Source organism: Nelumbo nucifera, chromosome 1, assembly GCF_055504915.1.
Source record: "Nelumbo nucifera cultivar China Antique chromosome 1, China Antique-T2T, whole genome shotgun sequence".
NCBI lineage: Eukaryota > Viridiplantae > Streptophyta > Magnoliopsida > Proteales > Nelumbonaceae > Nelumbo > Nelumbo nucifera.
In genome coordinates this window covers 111,273,299-111,297,888 of record NC_142649.1, presented here as the reverse complement: position 1 = coordinate 111,297,888, position 24,590 = coordinate 111,273,299, and the positions used below count along the sequence as shown (strand labels likewise).

At 40.6% G+C, this 24,590-nt stretch overlaps 1 protein-coding gene across 2 annotated transcripts; it reads right to left on the bottom strand.

The window, feature by feature from the left end:
- Positions 1 to 24,055, bottom strand: LOC104589300 (protein CPR-5). Of its 2 annotated transcripts, XM_010247561.3 has the most exons (5): positions 23,457 to 24,055; positions 7,744 to 7,800; positions 2,270 to 2,305; positions 1,141 to 1,875; positions 1 to 771 (listed from the first exon to the last, which is right to left on the bottom strand). In XM_010247561.3, exons 1-5 carry the CDS (start codon positions 23,901 to 23,903, stop codon positions 238 to 240), a joined length of 1,809 nt encoding a protein of 602 aa, XP_010245863.1. In that variant the 5' UTR covers positions 23,904 to 24,055; the 3' UTR covers positions 1 to 237. The 2 variants fall into 2 exon arrangements, with proteins under 2 accessions (XP_010245863.1, XP_010245864.1); XM_010247562.3 differs by lacking the exon at positions 2,270 to 2,305.
- Positions 24,056 to 24,590: the final 535 nt, after the last annotated feature.

Genomic DNA, 24,590 nt, shown 5'->3' with positions numbered 1-24,590 from the left:
TACTGAATGCCAATTACTATATTTGCAGTTACTATTCAACAAATCAAGACAGAAAGAGGGACTCTTCCTTATAATTATAAACATGTATTACTGTTTAAGTTACACAAATGATACCAGGATATGCAGTGCTGAATACCTATATTCCTTTTCATTATCCATGTCGCAGAAATAACCTATAAATAAGAAGCAAGCATCACTCAAAACCTCTTTTCCTCTGATGCACACCTGTACAGTCATCTACTCCCTATAAACTACAACACTTTCTGATATCAGTAATGAGAAGTGATCTTTCCACTCATTGGGGCTAGCAAATGGCATCAAACCGCCAAGTAATGGTAGAAACAGAAGAGCAATAGCATAAAAGGCAAATCTTCGCATAGAGTACGGCAATATTGTCTTAGCTTCAGCTCCGGGGGACACAGAGATAGGTCCATGCAGGGCAGAAAACAAAACTGAAGTACAGATATTTGCAAAGAAATGCAGCAGACATAAAGCTTCCCAAAAGAAGAGCCAATGGTATCCACTCCCTCCTAATGTATCTATACAAAGCTTGCCCACAAAACCACAGAAAACCCCTAATAGCAAGAGGATGAAAGTCACTGGCATGACCTGCTTAGAAGTTGAAGAACGTTGCAGAAGCAAATAAGCAATTGCCAGAATCATTAAAATACCAAACAGCATCCGGCTGACAACTATAACCTGGCATCTTAGCATTTGTAGGCCAGAATTGAAAGATGAAACTGGCTTAGGGACCCACCAAGATTTAGACTCCTGAAACAAAATAAAAAGATAATCAACATCTTATAAGAAAAAAGAAAAATTGGGAGGAAGCATAACCTGAGCGTCTATCCACCATGGATGACGTTGCCCACAGTCTGTCATCCACTTAAATGCAATATGTGCTCTGATTCAGTTAAACTCAATTCATGGAGAAGTGAAGCAACTGTGGGTAAGCTACAACCCAGTTAATGTGAATGTGATGGTGGCTATTGTATATTGATTGGAAGAAAAAAAGTTATCAGGAGTGTACAACAATTTATTCTTAGATAAACAAGGCAACAGAATTCAGGCATTACCCTATGGTATCATTTCTGGACACCTTTAATCAGTTAGAACTCAAGAACAGGAAATTGTACCAACCTTGGACAAAGGTACACATGACTCAGTGGCCTCCATGATCCGATCATAGGAATAAACATAAGCCCCATATGCAAGAGAGGCTGACATGATAACAAGACCAGCTACAAGACAATCTATGCACTTCTTGAGCAGCTCTGCATGCCTTGTTTCTTCTAATTGGTTCTTAAATTTCTCAGCTTTGAAGGATGCTTTCGAAATACCCATGGATAATTTAAACCTCTCTAAACGATTTGAATCAGAGTTGAGAACTAGCTGTGACTCTTTCAGTTTCATACGTTCCATAGTTAGACCTATCTCAAATGCCTTGAGATCATTAGAACGAGCTTGCTCTATGACAGACTGCTTAAGGGTGCTAACCATGGACTGATTAAAACCAGAACCCATTGTGCTTGATGAAATACAAGCCAACTGTTGATTTATTTGTCCATGCAGTATGAGGTCCTGGTTGATAGATTCTGATATCACACTCTCTTGCATTTCTTCAACAGTACTGAATGGTGCTTGAGGTGGGATGGCTTCAATATGGCAGTTTTTCATGTCACAATTGCTTATGGGATCTTGTTTATCGAAAGAATCAGGTGGTACCATTTCTTGATGACAATTTTGTAATCTTAAGTTGCAGTCGTTTCTTTCCTTATTGTGAGATGTTTCATTGATCAACTGTAAGGTCCTCAGGGTGCTCTGAAATGATTTTCCAAAATTCTTTGCAAAACAGTCAAACTTGTACCCAAAAGCCTGCACAAAAAACCATCTGTACAATGAATACCATATGTATGAGCGTCTAGAATGATCTAGGCCATTACCCAATGTTGGTTCCAGCTATCTAGGGTTTTGGGAGGGGCAGACTGGGTACACAGACGTACAGTCCTAACCTTTGGCATTTTGTCGCACAAAGTGGCCACCCTCAGACTCCAACCCACATTCTTCTCACGCTTGCCAGCCTGAGATTTTACCATTACACCAAGTAATGGCCCCTAGCATCTAGAATAATCTGATATATCAAAAAGTGGCAACATAGTAAAAATGTGAAGACCAAATGAAAAATTAAGGAGTTGGTGGATTGTCATATCCATCTCTCCCTAACTCTACCAAAAAAATAGGATGGATGAGTCAGAGGAATCTGCCTTACATTGGCTAAAGATTCTTTCACTGCCAGCATGAAAATCTGCATTGTCATCCATGTATTGAAGTCAGTTATCTCAACAAAGTTAGAACTACCAGATGGAAAAAAAAAATGTGGAAAAATATGAAGTGGAAAGGGCAACCAACCATGATGGTAGGATTCACCTTTTAAAGCAACAATAATTTCATCACTCTGGATAGAGAACTTCCTGGATGGGCCACAGCTGAAAAGATAAACAGCTGTGTGATCCCAAACATCCAATTTGGCTGACCCTTAGTCAATAAAACTGTGATTAAGCAGTTCCTAGAGAGTCAACTATTCAGACCAATGTAATATTTGGAGAACAATCCAGAGGTGGTACACAGCCCCTAACCAATGACCACAGACAAATTTGCAGGAAGCAGAAAAATAAATGTTAGTGTTAGAAAACGTGGGGTTACTGGTTCAGATCTGAAAATAGAATTGTATATATTCCTAGGATTGTGGAAGGATTGATTTCTATTTTCTCTTCTTTCTATTTTTTCTTCTTTCTATTTTCTTTTCTTTCTATTTTTTCTTTCTTTCTATTTATTACAGCAGCTTACTGTATAAATATGTCCATTGGCAATAGAATGAAACACATCAGTATTATACCATTCCAAAACATGGTATCAGAGCTCTAGGTTTGTCAACCTTGAGATTTTTTCGGCCTTCATTGCCAGTTTTTTGTGTTTTTCTCTTCTGGCCTTCAGTGTTGATCTGTAACCAGAAGTGTTCCTTTATTCTCCTTTCCTACTAGTCTTATTTTTCCTCCATTAAAAATGTCCAACATGACTGCAACAAGTGCTCCCGTCCAAACCGATGAAAGAGCAACAAATTCTCATCCTCACACTGGTGATTTGCAGAATATTCAGACAATATATAGACTGAATGACCAGAATTACTTGAAGTGGTCACAACTAGTGCGTATTTGAAGGGAAAAGGAAAAATTAGTCACCTCCTTGGAACAGGACCAAGGTTGGGCGAGCCAAATTTTGATGCTTGGGACGAAGAGGACTCCATGATTATGTCATGGTTGTGGAGTTCAATGATACCTGAGATCAGTGATACTTGTATGTTTCTTCCCTCTGCAAAGGCTATTTGGGATGCTGTCCGACAAACCTATTCCAAAGCCCATGACGCTGCTCGTGTCTATGAGGTCAAAGTGAAGACTGTGGCGGCCAAACAAGGGAGCAGGAGTGTTACAGAGTATGCAAATCTGCTGCAAAATTTATGGCATGAGCTTGATCATTATCGGGTTCTTGAGACAAAGTGCGTAGATGATGCTATGATCTTGAAGAATTTTATTGAAAGAGATAGGGTGTATGATTTTTTGGTCGGACTGAATGCTAAATTTGATCAGGTCCGAATACAAATTCTTGGCAAAGAAGAAGTGCCTCAATTGAATGAAGTCATAGCCCTTGTCAGAGCTGAGGAAAGCCGTCGTGGAATCATGCTTGAGCCTAAAGATCCCGAAGGCTCAGCCATGGTGGCAAGGGGAGGAAGTTACAATGGTTTAAAGGGTGAGAACAATCACAACTTGGCTCGTGACACAACCACCCGTGACTTTAACGATAACCTCTGGTGCACCTATTGCAAGAAGCCCGGACACATGAAAGATTGGTGCTGGAAACTTCATGGGAAACCTCCCACATCCAGCAAGGAATGGGGAAATCGAGGAGTTTCAAAAGAAGTTCAACAGGCCCATAATGTCTCCACAACCCCGCAGCAAGAACACTCAAGTCAGGGACCATTTAATGATGAAGAAATTGAAAGGCTAAGGTGCTTCCTGAAATCCTTGAAACCAGGAAGTGGTTCTACCTCTCTTGCTCTCTCAGGTGAGTCTTTATCTCTAGGATTACATGCCTCGGCTAGTGTTTTTCCATGGATTCTTGATTCTGGAGCTACTGACCACATGACACCCTCTTCACTACATTTTCTCACCTATACACCCTGTCCTAGTAATAGAAAAATTTCTGTTGCTGATGGTTCTTTCACCACAGTGGCAGGGATTGGGAATATTCAAATTACTCCATCCCTATTACTTAAAAATGTGCTTCATGTTCCTAAGTTATCCACTAGCCTTATCTCTATACATAAACTCACCCAGGATGTGAACTGCAATGTTGTGTTCTTCCCTTCTTACTGTGTATTTCAGGACCAGGTTTTGGGGAAGAAGATTGGACTTGCTAAGGAAAGAGATGGACTCTACTACCTTGAAGCAACCAGCAAATCATCTCACGTTGTTATGCATGTCACACACGAGTCATTCTTATCTACCTCCAATAAAGATTTAATTTGGCGTCATCATTTCCGTTTTGGTCATCCTTCATTTCCTATTTTAAAAACAATGCTTCCTTCCTTGTTTAAAGGAATTGATGTTGAAACCTTTCATTGTGATGTTTGTGAACTTGCTAAGCACAAAAGGGTTTCTTTCCCAATCAGCAATAAAAGATCTTCAACTCCTTCCCTTCTCAAATTCCCAACATTACTGGTTCCAGATGGTTCGTCACCTTTATTGATGATTGCACTAGGGTCACATGGATTTTTCTTCTTAAGCCTAAATCTGATGTGGGTACGATTCTTCCCAACTTTCATAACATGGTCCAAACTCAGTTTGGTGTGAGAATTAAAAGGTTTCGATCTGATAATGCTACAGATTATTTTAATCAGAATTTGTCCCCATTTTTTCAGAAAGAAGGCATTGTGCATGAATCCTCCTGTGTTAACACTCCCCAACAGAATGGGGTAGCTGAGAGAAAAAATGGCCATCTTTTGCAAACCACCTGAGCCTTCCTCTTTCAAAATCAGGTGCCAAAACAATATTGGGGGGAAGTTGTCCTTACTGCTGCCTACACCATAAATAGGCTACCATCTAAAGTTCTTGACAACCAAAGCCCAATACAAGTCCTTTCTCAATTTTACCCTGATATTCGAGCCTCAAATAATCTCACACCAAGAATTTTTGGCTGCACTGCCTTTGTTCATGTCCATAATAAGGGAAAATTAGACCCACGAGCAATCAGGTGTGTCTTCTTGGGATATTCCCCAACTCAGAAAGGTTATAAATGTTATCATCCAGCCACCAGAAAATTCTACACCTCCATCGATGTCACATTTGATGAAGGAAAATCTTTTTTCACTCAACCTTATCTTCAGGGGGAGCTCTCATTAATGGAAGATAAGGCCTCGGATCTACTCTCCCTAGATGTATTACCCTCCTCACATCGTCAAGAATCACATCCCTCTGAGTCACATTCCTCTGAGCCCCACATTCCCGAGTCTCAACAAGAGTCAAACAACCCGACCATTGAACCAAATTCGGACACTGTTAACCCCACGAATGATGTGCATGATAATGTGAGATATATGCAGGTTTACTCTAGGAGGAAAAATCCAGATCCTCAACCTGTGCAAGTCCAAGATTCAACTCCTAATCCTAGAACTGAGAAATGCTTAGATCCTGAACCTACACCTTCACAGTCTGAGTATGAGTATGACCTACCTATTGCATTGAGAAAAGGAACCAAAGAATGTACTGAACGCCCATTGTACCCTTTAGCCAAATATGTATCATTCCAAAGATTCTCTAAATCCCATAAAAGTTTTCTAGCCAACCTTAACAAGCCGAGGCACTTTCTAATAAGGAGTGGAGAAAAGCCATGAGAGTGGAAATGGAGGCATTAGAAAAAAACAACACATGGGAAGTTGTGGATCTACCAAGAAACAAGAAGACAGTAGGTTGCAAATGGGTGTTTACAATTAAGTACAAATCTGATGGGTCATTAGAAAGGTACAAAGCACGCCTGGAAGCCAAGGGATATACACAGACTTATGGGGTAGATTATTAGGAGACTTTTGCCCCAGTAGCTAAAATGAATACAGTAAGGGTGTTACAATCGTTGGCTGCTAACTATAATTGGGATTTGCAACAGTTTGATGTAAAAAATGTGTTTCTCCATGGTGATCTAAAAGAGGAGATATACATGGACATTCCACCGGGTTTTGGAGAAGGCATTAAAAGGAACAAAGTTTGTCGGTTGAAGAAAGCATTATACGGTCTCAAACAATCTTCGAGAGCATGGTTTGGAAGGTTTACGAAGGTAATGCTGAGTACAGGTTACAAGCAAAGTCAAGGTGACCACACATTGTTTATCAAACACACAGCCTCAGGGGGAGTTACTGCACTATTAGTCTATGTGGATGATATAATCGTTACTGGGAATGATAAAAAGGAGAATGAAGCATTGAAAAACTGCCTTGCCAGAGAATTTGAGATAAAAGACTTGGGGAGACTAAAGTATTTTCTCGGAATTGAAGTTGCACATTCTAAACAAGGCATCTTTATCTCTCAACAAAAGTATGCTGTTGATCTTTTGAAAGAAACAGGAAATATGGCATGTAAACCAGCTTCCACGCCTATAGATCCCAATCATAAACTTGGAGAAGCCAACGAGAATGCAAGTGTAGACAAGGAGATGTTCCAAAGATTAGTTGGAAAACTCATTTATCTTGCACATACACGACCGGATATTGCATATGCTGTAAGTGTAATAAGTCAGTTTATGCATAATCCTAAAGAAGTTCATCTGCAGGCTGCTCATCGAATTCTGCACTATTTGAAAGCCAATCCAGGAAAAAAAATTTTATTCAGAAGAAATGGAAGACTGACTCTTGAAGCATATACAAATTACGATTATGCAGGATCTCCAGTAGATAGACGGTCACTTCTGGTTACTGTACCTTCTTAGGAGGAAACTTAGTCACTTGGAGGAGTAAGAAGCAAAATGTAGTGGCTCGGTCAAGTGCAGAGGCAGAATTCAGGGCTATGGCACAAGGAGTGTGTGAATTAATCTGGTTGAAGATAATTTTAGAAGACCTGAAGATTCCACGAGAAGAGCCTATGAAACTATATTGTGACAACAAGTCAGCCATCAATATTGCTCACAATCCTGTTCAACATGACAGGACGAAGCACATCGAAATTGACCGACACTTTATAAAAGAGAAACTGGACAACAAGTTGATTTGCACTCCCTATGTGTCTACAAAAGGACAACTGGCTGATGTACTTACTAAAGGGCTCAATAGTATAGACTTTCGGAGAATTATAGCCAAGCTGGGAATGGAGGATCTCTATTCACCAGCTCGAGGGGGAGTGTTGGAAAACGTGGGGTTACTGGTTCAGACCTGAAAATAGAATGTATATATTCGTAGGATTGTGGAATGATTGATTTAGAAAGTTTTTTCTTTCTATTCCTTTCTTTCTATTCTTGTACTTTCTATTTTCTCTTCTTTCTATTTTTTCTTCTTTCTATTTTCTTTTCTTTCTATTTTTTTTTTTCTTTCTATTTATTATAGCAGCTTACTGTATAAATATGCCCATTGGCAATAGAATGAAACACATCAGTATTCTACCATTCCAAAACAGTTAGTATTGCAGTAGGGTTCAACAAGAGTACCTTTGAAAGGTGATCTACAGGAATCCTTTCCCTTGCTGCATTATTGGTGTCCAACACCTGAGACAAATATATACCAAACCCTCATGATCAACAGACAAAAGGATATTCAGAGAAAAAGAATTGTGAGCATAAGTTCAACTTTAAAGTGGAAAACATTGATTACCATAAATAGAAAGTATTGGTTATATTATTGCAAAAAAATCATGAAATGCTTAACATTGCCTAATCTTTTAAAGTATTCAATGATATTTTCAGAAATGATGAACACAGAAGCAATTTAAAATTATTTTATCACTCTAATGCCATATATAGCTAAGAACAAATACCAAATGGATAAAGGTGCATTCTATAGTAAAGGTGTTGAATATCATTTTGTCTTATGACTGATAAAAACAAAAAAAAACATTTTGTCTTATGTTTATATGATATGAAATGAAAGGAATGTCCAAACTACTAAAATCCTTTCCATAATGCGGTACCCAATTATTCCTTCATAGGCAATTAGGAATATAAGATGTTTGGAGATGACCCGTGATTGATTACATTATGCATAAAAATATCAACTTAACAAAGCCTCAGTCCAACAATATGGAGTGCCGGCTAGCTTGCTGGTAAAGCATTTAGCTGATTGCAGCAGAGATCTGGGATCAACGCCTGCCTTCACCAGGATTAGGGGGTCTTTTTTGTTTTTTTGTTGATCAATAACAACTTCAGTAATTTATTAAAGTATGACAGGAATAGTTACATCAAGGAAGACAAACTCTCTTATCTTCCAAAGACAACTTAAGTCCTCAAAGAAAGAAAGGAAAAAAGAAGCAAATTAGTTACAACTTAGCCCAACACATTACATCCCTTTCTATCCCCTGTTTAGCTAGCCCATCAGCTAAAGAGTTAGCTGATCTTTTAACCCAACTCAGCCTGAGTTCCATTTCCCGCACCAGCCACTTGAACTTTCTTTTCTCATTGCTGTACTTCCATAATTCACAGTTGTCTTTCCTCAACCACCCTATGACCACCTCCGAGTCCCCTTCAATTATGAGTTTTCTGACGTCTATTTCCTTAGCTTTCTGAACACCTTCCATGACTACCAAGATCTCAGCTCTAAGAGATTCCCCCACTCCAATTGGACCTGAGAACATGGCTAAAATGACCCCATTCTCATCCCTAAAAACACACCCAATCCCTGACTATCCAGGATTCCCCCTACAACTCCCATCAAAGTTCAGTTTTAGGAATCCAGCAGGTGGGGGTGTCCAAGACACTTTCACAACTGATTTGGACTTCATAGCTTGTAATCTCACTCCACTTCCTTAATCTTGACAGTGTGGCCGGCCAGAAATAAGAGGAAGAGAAGAGAAGAAGAAGAGAGAAGGGAGAAGAGAAGAGAAGGGATTGGCAATGTAACAGTGCTGGCGGCACCGGCTTTTATTATAAAATATATAGGGCGGCAGAAAAAAAAAAGAAGGGAAAAGACCCTTGTGCCCCTGCTATAAGTGAGTACAATAACAGACATAACAGAAGTAAAAAAATAGAAATAAAAAATGCTTTAACTAGCCAAACAGACCCTAACACCAACAACTAAATTATTTCAACACTCCCCCTCAAGTTGGAGCATAGATGTCAATCATGCCCAACTTGTCACACAAATCTTTGTGCCACACATGATGAAGACCTTTGGTGAAGATATTTGCAAGTTGTTCTTCTAAGCTGACATATGGAGTACACACTTCTCCATTTACAAGTTTCTCTCTAATAAAATGCTTGTCCACTTCAATGTGTTTCGTCCTAACATGCAGGACTGGATTAGCAGCAATATTGATGGCAGCTTTATTGCCACAGTAGAGTGACATAGGATTGCTCACTGCAAAACCCAGTTCACCTAACAGATTTCTTATCCACATGAGACATCGCTCTATACTCTGCTTCAGCACTAGATCTAGCCACCACACTTTGTTTTTTACTTCTCCATGTGACCAGATTTCCTCCTACAAAGGCACAATACCCACTGGTAGACTTTCGGTCATTGACTGTTCCTGCCCAATCTGCATCAGTATATACTTCCACCTTTAAGTGACCATGTTTCTGGAACAACAAACCAGCTCCGGGAAACTTCTTGAGGTATCTCAGGATCCTCTCTGCAGCTTCAAAGTGAGTTGTCGTAGGATTGTGCATGAACTGACTAAGGACACCCATTGCATAAGCAATATCAGGCCTGGTCATAGACAAATACAAAAGTCTCCCTATGAGTCTCTGGAACTTCTTCACATCTTTCAAAAACTCTCCCTGACTGTCTCCCAGATGATGATTAGATTCAATTGGTGAGTCAATTGGTTTTACCCCCAACTTGCTTGTATCTTCAAGTAGATCTATTGGGAAATAAAGATGCCCTTGTGAGAGCGGGCAACTTCAATTCCAAGGAAATAATGTAAGAGGCCTAGATCTTTCACCTCAAATTGAGTGGCTAAGAATTTTTTTAGTCTTCGTATTTCAACCTCCCAATCTCCTGTGATCACTATGTCATCCACATACATAATAAGAGCTGCAATTTTCCCTTCACCTCTTTTCACAAATAGAGTGTGATCTAACTGACATTGTTTGAACCCCATCTGTTGAACTACTAAATGGAACTTACTAAACCAAGCCCGAGGTGATTGTTTCAACCCATATAAAGATTCTTTTAACCTGCACACCTTTTGTTCACTGCCTTTGGCACAGAACCCTGGAGGTTGGGTTATGTACACTTCCTCTTCCAAGTCACAATTCAAGAAAACATTTTTGATGTCCAATTGGTGAAGTTCCCAGTCAAGATTTGCTGCCAATGAAAGAAGGATCCTGATAGAGTTCATCTTGGCTATTGAAGCAAAAGTCTTTGCATAGTCCACTCCATATACTTGTGTAAAGCCTCTTGCTACCAGTCTAGCCTTGTACCTTTCAACAGTTCCATCAACCTTGTGTTTCACTGTGAACACCCACTTACAACCCACTGGTTCCTTCCCTTCAGGAAGGTCCACCAACTCCCAAGTGCCATTTTTGTATAAAGCATCAATTTCTTCCTGCATTGCATCTGTCCATTCAGGTTTAGAAAAAGCTTCTGTCACATTCTTAGGAACAGGGACACTGTTCACAGAAGAGAGGAATGCACAGAATGAAAGTGAAACATGATCATAGGACACAAAATTAGAGATAGAATGATTAGTGGTACAAGACCTAACACCCTTTCTCTTAGCAATAGGAATATCAAGATCATTGATGACAGGTGAATCAACATTTAGAGGAACAAACATATCAATAGGAGCAAATGTACCTGGTTGATGAGACGGATCTGCCTCTGGTGAATCCGATGATGTTGGTTGCATAGTGTCAGGTTCCACGACTCTTGAACTCTGCTGGCTTTTATGGCGACGATGAAAAACCCAGAATGGAGGAGGATCAGGTAAAGGAGGTAGTTGAATTTGAGTCGCCTGTTTCTCCTCAACCCTACTCTCCCCCTGAGGAGAAACCGAGAAAAAAGATTGATTCTCAAAGAAGGATACATCAATGGAGACATAATACTTGCGAGAGGTAGGATCATAGCAGCGATACCCCTTTTGAGATAAAAGGTAACCAAGAAAAACACAGGGAATAGCCCGAGGATCAAGCTTACCTCGAGTAGGGGACAGGTTATGGACAAAGCAACGACACCCAAAAACACGCATCGGAATGGTGGACAACGGAGCTATAGGAAACAAAAGCTGATGTGGGGCCTTATACTCTAGTAACCGAGAGGGCATGCGGTTGATGATGTATGTAGCACACAAGACTGAAGTGACCCACTCGAAGCAACACCATTTTGTTGGGGTGTCCTGGCACAAGAGCTTGGCTGAAGTGACCCACTTGAAGCAAAAAACTCCGTGAGATCACTATGGAAGTATTCCTTCGCATTGTCCGACTGGAAGATATGGATTTTCGTTTGGAACTGAGTGAACACCATGCGTTGAAAGTCTTTCACAATTTTTGGCACTTCATCTCGAGATCGCATAGGGTGAACCCAGGTGTATCTAGAATGTCTAAGAACATTAATCAGCAGGAGAGATCCTTAACACTTATAATCAAGCCAAATAATTGAGATAACAGATCATCCTTGACCTACAGTCGCCTTAACGCAGGAACAGGATCACACGATCCCAAAAAATAAAGGTATAAAGATCTGACAGCATTCAGCAGCCTAGATTCATTTGGTTTTTTCACTTGGTACATGACCAAGGAGGGTAAGGAAGAGAGAAAAGGAAGGATTGTACCAGTTGTAGATCTGTTTTCCTCAGTCCAGATTCAGATCTCTGTTTCGCCCAGATTCAGCAAGTTGGAAGAGTGAAGTCTGTTCGATCTGTTCTCTCAATGAAGTTTGTTCGATCTGTTCTCTCAGTCAGTATTCCCGCTCTGATACCATCTTGACAGTGTGGCTGGCCAGAAATAAGAGGAAGAGAAGAGAAGAGAAGAAGAAGAGAGAAGGGAGAAGGGAAAAGAGAAGAGAAGGGATTGGCAATGTAACAATGCTGGCGACGCCAGCTTTTATTATAATATATATAGGGCGGCAGAAATAAGAAGGGAAAAGACCCTTGTGCCCTTGCTATAAGTGAGTACAATAGCAGACATAACAGAAGTAAAAAAATAGAAATAAAAAACGCTTTAACTAGCCAAACAGACCCTAACACCAACAACTAAATTATTTCAACACTTAACATGTCATCCACCATGTAGTTTGTGAATAACTCCAAAGATTTCAGCCATTGTACAGCTTGATATGGATCACAGCCCTCAATTCTTCAGCCCCTCTCTCCTTGTCCGAAAAGATTCTAAGAATTCTTTCTTCCCACAAGGACCAACATATTGCAACCCTCGGTCCTCTCCACATTGTCCTTCCCCTTTTCACATGCCACCTGAATAAAGAAGGAGAAAATAGGCTCTGCAAATTTGATGGAGGGTTCCACCTGCACCCAAAGAGAGAAAAAGCCCATTCCCAAATTGACTTTGCAAATTGGCACGACACCAGTAAGTGAAAACCAGCCTCCCCATCTGCTTTGCATAGAACACACCAATGAGGTGATAAGCATGTATTGAGTCTCTTCTTTTGAAGCAAGTCACCAGTATTGAATCTTTCCAGATAGGCTTTCCAACAAAAACTACCAACCCTAGGAGGGATTGGTTTGCACCAAACCTCATTAACCGGGAAAGGAGAGGTTGCAGGATTGGTGGACTGACATAAGACTCTTTAAAATGAAGCACAGGAAAAAGAGCTCGTGGGAGTCGGGGTCCAAGTTCTAGAGTCCACCTTTGAGGGGTCAATGAAGACATTATCAAGGATGTCAAGAAGGCTCAAGACGTTGTGGAAGTCAGAGTCCCTCACAGCCCTCCTCAATCCCAAGTTCCACCCAAACCCAGAACTAGAGGATGAAGGGGTGATGAAAAAGGAAATTGGCTTATTTTTAAACTCAGAGAGGGCATACAGGGAGGGAAACAGGTCCTTAAGAGGAACATTCCCCACCCAAGTTTGTTCTCAGAATTTTATGCAAGTGCCAAAGTTCAAATCATACCTGACCAGTGGGGAAAAGATTGGAAGCAAATCATGAATGGTTTTCCAAGGTGAGTTTCTTGTGGTCCTTGCTCTAATTCCAACATCCCATCCATTCTACTCCATCCCTTGGACACTTGCCACTATTCTAGCCCATAGCTTCTCTTGCTCCAAAGGAAACCTCCACAACCACTTTCCCAAGAGGGCTGAGTTCCTTTTCCCAATATTCCTGAGCCCCAAACCTCCACAAGCTTTGTTCCTGGTCACCATTTTCCTGAGCCCCGACTCCCAAAGGAAATCTCTCATTAATCTCTCCAACCTATTGGAAACCTTCACTGGAATTTTGAACACTGAAAGGAAATAGATAGGTAAGTTTGCAAGCGTGGCCTTGATCAGTGTGGTCCTTCCACCAAGGGAGAGATAATTTTTTTTCCAAGAAGCAAGCCTTTTTTCAAACCTCTCCACCACCGGGCTCCAAAAGCTCTCTCTCTTGGGTTTGTCCCCTAGGGACAAACCTAAGTAACTCAACGGCCAACCTGAGACTTCACACCCAAGCACTTCTGCATTTTCCCTAACCTCTTCCTTCTCCATATTCACACCCACAACACAACTTTTCCCGAAGTTCACTTTTAAGTTTGACATTTGCTCAAAAAGTTGAATCACTAACTTCAAATTCCTGACGAACCTCACATTACCTCCTTCACAAAACAAGATCGTATCATCAACAAACTGTAAGTGAGTGAGTGGGATGTCCTCCCTACCAACCCTCCACCCTCTAATTAGGCCCCTAGAGTCTGCTTTGTGGATCAACCTTCCCAACACATCAGCAACAAGTAGGAACAAAAAAAGGGATAGGGGGTCACCCTGTCTTATACCCCTAGTGGCTGGGAAAAAATCTACTACTGCCCCATTCACTAAAATTGAATAATAACAATTCCTAACACACCCCATGATCCAATTACACCATCTAGCCCCAAACCCCAATTTGGTCATGATTTTTCTCAAAAATTCCCAAGCCACCATGTCATATGCCTTCTCCAAATCCAATTTACACACCACCCCCTTCCTAGCATCCTTCTTGAAACTCACCACACTCTCATTGGCAATGAGGATTTGATCTGTAATCTGTCTTCCACTCACAAAGGCACCCTAATTTTGTTCAATTAAGTCTAGCAAAACCTTCTTCAATCTCAAAGATAATACCTTTGCAATGATCTTATATAGGCTATTGACCAGACTAATTGGTCTGAAGTCCCTTGGGTATGAGGCTTCATTCTTTTTGGGAATCAGAGCAATGAATGTGAAATTCATCCCCGGATTAATAATTCCTCTCCTATGAAACTCCTCAAAAACCTGTAGAAGGTCCTCTTTTAGAATATATCCCATCAATTTTGATAGAAAGCCATTGTAAAACCATCCGACCCTGGAGCTTTTGTTCTATCCATAGAAAAAACTGCTTCCTTAATCTCATCCAAGTCAAACCCCCTCTCCAAACTTCTCTTGTTCTCCCCCCTACATCTAGCCAGTCCAATCCCTCCACCCACATACTTCCACTTATAGGCCTTCTCAAAATGGATTTAAAATGTTCTACACATGCCCCAGCAATCTCCTCTTGTTGAGTTAACTCAATTCCATCCACAACCAGTTTGGAAATGTAGTTTCTCCTCTGTCCATCTGCCAAAGTACCTAGTGTTTATGTCCCCCTCTTGTAACCATTTACACCTAGATTTCTGCCTCCACCTAACTTCCTCCTTATGTAGGCAGTCCTCTATTTGTCTTCTCAAGTCTCCTCTTAATTCCTTGTCCCCCTCTCCAAATTCTACCCCCCCCCCCCTTTCTTCTTTAGAGTCAAGGCTTTCAATTTTTGTCCATCAGAGTTCTCTTCCTTTCTTCTAGCCTCCCGTACTCCAAGATATTCCACTCCTTGATCTTAGCTTTCAAGAACTGTACCTTCTTATGAAATCTCATCCCCTTCCATTCCACCACTCTCTTACCCTAATTGTAAACCTGGGATGGAGTAACCACATATTTTCAAATCTAAAAGGAGTAGGTCCTCCATTCCTTCTTTCTTCCTTGTAGATCACAATGGGCCAACAATGATTCGAGGTTACCCTAGGTAGGGCTCTAGATGCCATGTTCCCCCAGTGTTCTTCCCAATCCAAAGAAAACAAGAACCTATCCCAACTTAGAGCAAATGGGTCTAGATTGGAGATTTAACCAAGTAAAAGTCTTTTGGGCTAGAGGTATCTCCTTAAGCTCAAAGGCATCCACAAACTTGTTAAACTTCCTCATGCTAGTTGTCACCCTCTGATTGCTCTTATTTGTTTCCTCTGAATATCTGATCACATTGAAGTCTCCACCCACACATCGAGGCCCATCCCACAGTCCTCTTACATCAACCAACTCCTCCCACAACTCTTTTCTCTCTCTATAATCATTTGGCCCATAAACATTTGTGAGCACCCACACATATCCATCCTCTTGTTGTTTGAATTTCATGAAGACTGAGAATTTTCCAATCAATTCCTCCAATCCTTCTACCACATAGTCACTACCCCCCCTAAAGCACCCCAGGATGGAGCTGCCACCCAACTGATCCTCCTCGCTTTCCATACACTCCTTGCCCATCTATCATTAAATTCCATCCTCTTGGACTCCTATAACATTACAATGTCTGGCTTATACCTCTTTATTACCTCTTTTATTGTTGCTCTTTTCCTCACACTCCCTATTCCTCTCACATTCCAGCTTAGTATCTTCATTCAAACTCTTTCCTTAATTCCCTTCCACACCTACCCACTACTTTCCCCCCTTCCTCCTATCTCCTTTTGCCCCAAACTTCTTATCACCTTCCACATCTCTTTTTAGTCTCTCAACTTCACTCAACTTTCTCTTTTTTGTTCTGGCCTCCCTCATCTTCTGTAATCCCTCCAACACATTCAGATCTTCTAATCTGCATCCCAACTTCCCCACAAAATCTGCTATTAACTCTTCTTGTTTATGTTCCTCCCCCACTGACCTTCCTCCACATTCCTTTCCGGCCCTATCCTCCTCTCCTTCCCTCCTTCCCTCCTCTCCTCTGATCCCTCCCTTCCTCTCTCCTCTCCATTCCTCACCCTTACCACATTTCCTCCCTCCTCCACAGTGCACTCCACACTTTCCTTTCCTTCCTTGCCCTCCTGTTCTTCCCTTCTCTCCGGTGAACCCTCCCCTCTTCTCTCCTCTTCACCCCCCCATATCCCATTTGCTTCCACCTCTTTGAATACCCTCTCAATAATTGCCCACACTTTCTCATTTCTATATCTCCCTTCCCCTCCTCTTCGTTGTTCTTCACCTCCCTTTCCAATACTTCCATAACCCCTCCCTCTTGATTGGCTGTACATACATGGGCATCAAGACAAGGATCGGAAGCAAAATCTGGAACAAAGGACACAGAAATAGCATTAGTACCAAAATCCGAATTCACTTGATTACTTGGGTGTGAGAGGGAAAATGGATTAGGAATGTTCCCAGCCCCCCTTTCTAGTTCTCGAGGTTGGTCAATATCTGTCTCCCTGGGTAGGTGGGAGAGATCTTATGTCCTTTGGTCAACATGGTGATCTCTTCTCTGTACCTCTAATTCACCCCTGAATGGTATGTTCCAGCTCTGCTTCAGGTTCTCCTGATTTGCACTTTCATTTGTGCCTTGCACAACTCGAGGTCTTGGAAATAGGTTTTCCCGCTTCAGACCTACAGTCTTGCTTGTTTCATAGGGTCCCAAACTTCTTGTTACCTCTGTCTGACCTTCCTGGCCTCCTCTTAAACACCTCTCGTCCTCCTTTGAATCATCCCGGAACATCTTCGCAATGTCCCATTCTCCCCTATCATCTGTATCGTAACCATAATCTTCATCCACACTACCGATACTGGTGCCATCCTCTACCCCTTCAACTGAATCATCTTCATCGCCGCTGCACATCACCCAATCTTCATTCGCTTCCTCTCTCTCTCTTTGGCTCTCTCCCTCGAGTATCTCGGGTTTGGCCTCTCTGAGAGTCGTCGTCTGAAGCTCCCCTCTTCCTTGTTCCAACGAGGAACCCACTATAAATCCCCTGACCAGTTCGCGTGCGGTTGCTGGTAAGAATTTTGAACCTCCTTTCTCTTTTGGGACGATGATAAACCACTACTTGTGTCTATCATCGTGCGAATTAATCTCCCCTCCCCCCAACCCACGTGACCATTTAAGTTGTCACATGGGTCACTTAAAAGAGTCACCGGTTTGCTCATTGGCCCACCCGACCCTTGTTTCATTTCGACTGGCTCGGACCGAGTCATTCTACCCCCTGGTCCATTCGGTTTCCTTGCCACATCAGCATAGGTTAATCCTGCCTTATTTTTAATTCGTTCAAAATTTTTTGAATTATTTTCCTTAATCAACAGGCCTAACGTTTGGGCTGCCCCATCCAACCCATTAAACCTTCCTTTAATGTCCACCACCCCACTGACTCATCATCTTCAACCTTGGACTCTCCCCACCACACCTGTTCAAGTTCCGCAGCAACCCAAACTTTGTACCACACATCAGTCGAGCACACCTCAATGAACCTCGGCATGTTCCCATGCTTGATACCGGCCACTTGTCTCGACGGCGACCAAGCTCCGTTTATCAGTTTCCACCAAGACTCCTCCTAGACTCTGTATAATGTATTCAAGAACAGAGTCGCACCAAAGGTAGAATGGGAGACCTATAAGTTTCAGCCTAACACGCCCATCTTGGGCAGCAACTTCATTGCAGATGGGGCTCCATTTCTGGACTTGTATAAGGCCCCCGTCCATTGCAACAGCTTTAAAGCTCAGTTCCTGCTCGCTCACATCCAACACAGCCTTCGTATCTGCAAATGGAACCAGTGTTGCTTCATCCCCAACACCTATCTCACCGGCTACTACATCCAAGACCTTCTTCCAGTCTTCCACTTTTTTATCAGCCACCAGAACCATTCTTTTCTTCCAATCCTCCTTCCCTGCTCCCACCAGAATTCGTCAACGTATAGATGAACAGGTCACCACTTCGGACATCTAAAGATGTTGGACTTCTGCACTTCCAGTAGTTTCTACTGCCACTGACTCCTCCTGTCTCCTCCGCCCCTGGTCTTTTAAGTTTTGACCAGATTCCTCCACTTCTTCCATCTTTCTATTTTCCAAAACTTTGAGAAAGGACTGCAGCACCTTCACAAAGCCCTTCCACCCTTTCTGCAATCTCCCTTCCGGTACACATAACATCTGTTTTCCAGATGTTCCAAAGAACTCCTCCACTGTGATGAACCAGCCCTTCCAATTCCTCTTCAGTTCTATTACATACTTCTTGCCTAGAACTTTATTGAGTTTCTCCATCCATTCACCTTGCCGGAGATGATGGCTCCATCTACAAATCCTTTCATCCATACGATGACTTCACTTAGAACCAGTACTGTTGCCCTGTTGTTTTCTCTTATCTTTAGTGCTTCCTTGCCTCTTACCTGTTCCTCTTCAAACTTGAAAGTCTTAGCTTCAATCGACATCTCAGCTCTCCATCTTCCTACAGTTCAGAAACCTCTCTCCCCCTCCATCTCTTCTTAAAATTTCTTTTAGGATTAGGGGGTCTATAGGCATTGTTAAATTGAGTCCTCAAATTGTTTCTCACCTCATCTCCTTTTTAGCCTATATCCCTAGCTCTTCTAATCTATTCAGCTTCTATCAGATTTAATTAATCCATGTCCTCTCAGAAATAAGGGGTAAAACAAGGTCTTAACCATAGAACTTCAATCAATAGACTTCAAAATAACGAGTAAATATAAATAAATAAAGATAAGAGTCTTACAAGCTTATCTATTGAAATATTACTTGACAATATTTCTCTATGATATCTATATGTAATTCATCAAAAAAAAATCTCTATATGTAGACTCAAATATTTCTGTGTAGAGACTGGGAGGTGGTGACTAGAAGCTCTTCTAAGAAGGAAAAGGTGCAGATGGTTTGGCAACCTCCTGAAGGTTTTATGAAGTTAAACTTTGATGGATGCAGGCAAGGTAACCTGGGCCCCTCTGGAACAGGAGGGATGTTGAAAAACACAGAAAGACATGTTGTTGCTTTGTTCTCAGGTCCAGTTGGTAATGAGGGACTTGGCTAGAGCTAAATTACTTGTACTGCAAGGAGTTAAAATCGCAAGTGATTTGAATAATGCTAAATGTGGTGATTGAAGGGATTGAAAACTGGCAGTGGGATGGATAGAAAAAGAAACAATGGCATATGCTTATCATGCTTACTAGTTATGTAATATATGACTACAGAGTTTTGAAAATCCTTTTCACTTAACCACTTTTCATGCATCAATGATGGTGGCAATGCTGTCAATCACCTTGCTCTATCATGACAACTAATTATGTTTCAAGTCTCAGAGTTAGTTTTGAATCTCAAGTCTATCATGTGTATATCACTCTATTTCTTAATTGATAATATGAGAAAGATTGTATTAATTGGATGTTGAAAAAGGAAAAGAAATAAAAAAAAAAGAGAAAACTATATATTTTGCTACATATTTTGACTTTTTCTATTCTCACTATGATAATTGCCTTCTGAATCTTGCATAGATTTAATGGTGGGAAATCAAATCAAAAGAGATGCATGAGCCAGTGTTTTCAACCCATTGTTGAGCTGGCCGGCTGGACCATTGACCTGGTGCCCTGGTCACAATCTCAGTTGGGGTCAACCTCAAATCTGCTATATAACAAAAGCCTGTTGACTCAGTCAACCACCTATCAATCTGGATAGTTGAACCAATGATTTGTCTAATGCGTGCAATGGGCCATCTGTTTTCTGGTTTTTTTAAATTTTTTTGAATTTTTTATGATGATGGCATCAGGGGTTGACCCACTGACCTGCAGGTTGAAGGCTGACCTGTTGACCCAGAGGGAAAAGCAGTTCAGCCTTTGGGCCGGGTTTTAAAACACTGGCTTGAAAAAAGTATTAGAGCTACTGGTGACAAAGTGAAATTCTATAGCCTTAGAGTTGACGCCAACAATACATAGTTGGCTTGCTGATATATATAAAAAAAAAAACAATATATAGTTGGCTTTGGTGATTAAGAAAAGAACCACTTGAGAGGCCTCAATTGGGTAATAGTTTTTGGTTCCAGATATTCTCCTTAATGAAAGTAACTTTAGTTATAATTTCATCTTCTATGCTGGCTAAGATATTTGAGGAAACATGATAAAGATTTAATAACTGCAAGTGGTCTCTAATGGTGTCCTGATTAGCTCAAGTGCACTTCTCTGGACCTCATTATGCCTCACATGCCTTCTATGGCTTGCTATCCTCAGTTCTTCTAAGTAAAATGCATAGATATCAATGTAGAAGACCAGTTAGCATAGATATAACACTGTATGTTGGTTACAAAAAAAGGCACTACTTTTTATATCTTCTGAAAAAAAGGCACTTTTACTTGGCATTGACATCAGATAACACCCCTTCCCTCCTGTCTTGACAAATATGCAGCACAAGGAAAATGTTGTATTCAACAATGCATTTATTGGAGTATGGTCAAGTCTTTAAAAGAAAAGAAAAAAGTTAATCCATAACGTCTTAAAGACCTTGACTGTCTAGCATAGAAGAAGGTGATGAAGGAAATTGCAACCATGGAAAGGAATGATACTTGCACTTTTATTGATTTAATTAATTGTAAACAAACAACAGGTTGTAAGTGGACAAACATTATATCAGAAAGCAATATCTTGGTGTCAAAGAGATTTTACTTGGACACCGTTTCAAATCAAGAAAAAAAAAGAGATTTACTTGGACATATGCAATAGACAAAACAGGGAAGATGCACTGGCATGATGAAAATAAGTTTTATTAGTCAATCCTTCTGGAAGACAACCAATTATGTGTAATGAGATAATTTTTGTTCTCAAATTCTTTTTTATTTAATGAAAATATTTTATTAACAAATTTTCTTCTCTAAATTCTGGAAGATTTTTGAAACCTCAATTCTCCTTAGAAATATTAGTGACAAAAGGTGACCTCTTGGACTTAGGGAATTAAAAGTTATGTAATCCATGCCTAAAAGAAAAAAATGAAGTAGATGATGATCTAGGAAACCTACATGCAACATGGAGAAGAACTGAGGGCCCGTTTAATTTGTGGGAATAGGGATCTGGAATCAGAATCAGAATGGGCCATTCCGATACCAACCATTTGGTTGGGCGGAATCGAAATCCCACCCCTCCCTTGGGAAAGAAATCCCATTCCAGCTGATTCCAATTCCCATTCCGATTCCTGTCTAAACCAAACAGACTATGGGAATAGACCACTGTGGTTCCGATTCTAACAATTTACAATTCTGATTCTGACTACGAACCAAACGGACCCTGAATATATTTACTCTCTTGAAGAAATCCATCCCCACCCCCAAAAATATGTAAAATGAAATATCTTTCTTGATACAATCAAATTATTTAACCTTCAATATTTTTGGTTCTCACTATAGAGACTACAATTGTCAAGGTATTGCCTACGTGGGCACCTAAGTAATGGCTAGGCATTTAACGCACCTTCCCATAGTTGGCTTGTATGGATACCTCAACATAATTAGACATGGATACATGATTTAAGACTTTTGGTGTATGATATTATGGCCTATGGGGTGACTATGCTACAATATTATAACATATAATATAAAAGGCCACTTTGGCTGAAAAAGGAAAAGGTTTCAACTACAATTGAGGGCTTAGAGTGGAGGGGAGGAGGAAGAGAAGAAAAGAAAACAATGAGGCTGGAGATCTGCAACCCTGCAAATGAACCTTTGTACATATCAGGCACCATCAGGGGCTTTGTCATTTTATATTTTCTTAATCCCTCCTCCCACTCCCACTCCTTTCTTCATTAGAATAAAATGAAGATTCCTCCATTTTGTTCAGTTTGTATGGATCTGACCTTTATGTTTTCTTTTTTCTTTTTATTTTTTATTTAATTACTTATCATCTTTCTATTCCCCCCCCCCGGCCCAAGGCTGTGTTTTGTTTGAAAGAAAGGTAGGGAAACCTATACAAACCTTGTATTTCCCTTCCTTTCCCTACCTTTTCTTTCAAACAAAACACAGCCCAAGTAACAGACCATAGGCTTTCCTCTGTCCCTTTTCCCAATTTTTCTTTATACAGAAAAGATAAGAATTATATTCCTTCCTTTCTATTCATCTCCATAACAGTGTGCAAAACATTGGCTCCAGTCGTTTTTTCCATTGCATCAGATATTCAGATTAAAGTTGATTATTTACCTCCAGACCCATGGTAAGTTCTCCCTCTTTTTATTTTTTCATTAACATCTGATATATCTTCATTTTATTTATTTTTTTTCTGAATTAATTATTGGTTAATTTTTCCTCCCCTTGTTATTGTTGAATTCTAGACTTGATATGTGAAATTTTGCATTGCTAGTTTGCTACTTGTATTGGTATAGAAAATTTATTGTTAGTAGTTGCTACTTGAAGCAGGAAAGACCCAAGAATTTCCACTTTTTTTTTCTCTCAAAACTCATCACCTAGTTGATGCCTAGGTCTAGGTGAGTGCCTTAACAACTATGACAGGAACTCCAGATATTTCTAATCAGACGCTGAATTGGTAGTATAAAGTTTATCTTTTATCATACATGATAGAGCATAGTGCTACATGATAGAGATTGAGCAAGAACCTAGTCCAAGCACACACCTGCACCAAAAGAAGGATTTCACAGTTTTGTCTTCGTTCGTTCTATTATGTGATTTTAGATGAATTAAAGTAAGCTAATGCCGAACTATATTTTCTTACATTCCCTCTGTTTGTATGACCATAAAGGGTTTGCATTGCAGACTACTGTTATTTCACAAATACTAACATCCGACGATCGGTCTAGCCTCAAGGGAAAAAGTTGCATATTTAAAGCTGTGTTTGGTTTGATAGAAAATAAGAGATAAACAGAATGTTAAGGAAAATTCCACAAATTTTGTTAAGAACTTTCCCACAACTTTCTGTTTGTCTCTTATTTTCAATCAAACCAAACATAGCCTACGAGTGTATGCAGGCGACATTGATAAAAATCACAACTTTCGAAAAAATCAGAAGAAAAATAGCAAAAAAAGTCAAAACCCAAAAATCAAAACTAAGAATTTTCGAACCTGAGCAACAACGGCGGCAATCGACATCCCCAGAGGAAGCGCCAGAGCATCTAAATCGCTCTCGTTGCGGCGACTATGGCGAATAGAAACCTTAGGCGTTTGGCTTTTAATCGTAACGCCGCGCAATCCATTCCTTTGGTGAGAAAAATAAGACAGAGAAGAAGAGGCACCGGAACCAGAACTAGAGAAATCAGTCAATTCCTTATTCTTCTTCTTTTTCTTCCTGATAACAGTTCCGCCATTGTTGATGGGTATCGAGTTCTGACAAGGAGAAGAACAGAGCTCCGCGTTTGCGTCGGCTGGAGGCACCTCAACCGTCCGATTAAAGTGATTTGCAGTCGTTTGGACGGTTGGGCCTTTTCCAACCTCTTCGACCTCATCTTCTGTGGTTAAAGTGAAACCAGGACTGGTGGATTCAGTGGCTAGCGAAGAAGTAGCGACCTCCATTACAGACTGCAGAGGCCAGGGCTGAAGATTTTGGTGGGCGGGACTAGACTTAAGTATGGATTTTAAAAGACTGCGAGGCAAAACGAAAAGGCGGAATCTCTGTGCATTCAAAGGAAGAAGGAACTTTGGGGCTTCCGCGGTTCGTTGCACGCTACGATGGACCCGTAAAAAGTAAAAGGGTAAAATATAAAAACCTCCCCTAAAGTTTCTAACAATAATAAAAACTTCCCCTTTAGTTTCACTTTAACAAAATTTTTTTTTGGATTTTTAAAGAAATCAACAAAAACCTCCCTTCCGTCATTGACCTCGACGGAAAATTTTCCTATTTTACCCTTTTATAAATTAGTTTATATATATTTTGTAAATTACTCTCTCTCTAGGAGTCAAGTGACACCGCTTCTTCACACTTTGATCCGTTCTTTCCCCAGTTTTAAAAGCCACGACCATCCCCCACTTCAACCTCCCTCCTTCCCTCTCTCTGAGCTTCCAAATGCCCCATTTCCCTCGTTGTCATGAAATCTTCAAAATGCCCCATCTCCCTCGCCATCATGAAATCTCCAGTAAGCCTATTACCTAGAAAAGAATATCAACATCAACAACTGAATTGCATTAAACTAATGGGTAGATGATGAAGGGGATGAGAGATTCATCGTATGGATGCCTAAATCTTGCAGAATAAAGGGGCGA

What these genes read in the sequence shown, in the direction of transcription:
- LOC104589300 (XM_010247561.3), bottom strand. Translation starts at nt 23,903, where the DNA reads ATGGAGGTCGCTACTTCTTCGCTAGCCACTGAATCCACCAGTCCTGGT. An exon ending in TTGCCGCCGTTGTTGCTCAG is followed by an intron (nt 7,801 to 23,456) that starts GTTCGAAAATTC and finishes TATTTGTCTCAG; the next exon opens with GTGTTGGACACCAATAATGC. An exon ending in CATGTGTACCTTTGTCCAAG is followed by an intron (nt 772 to 1,140) that starts GTTGGTACAATT and finishes ATTTTGTTTCAG; the next exon opens with GAGTCTAAATCTTGGTGGGT.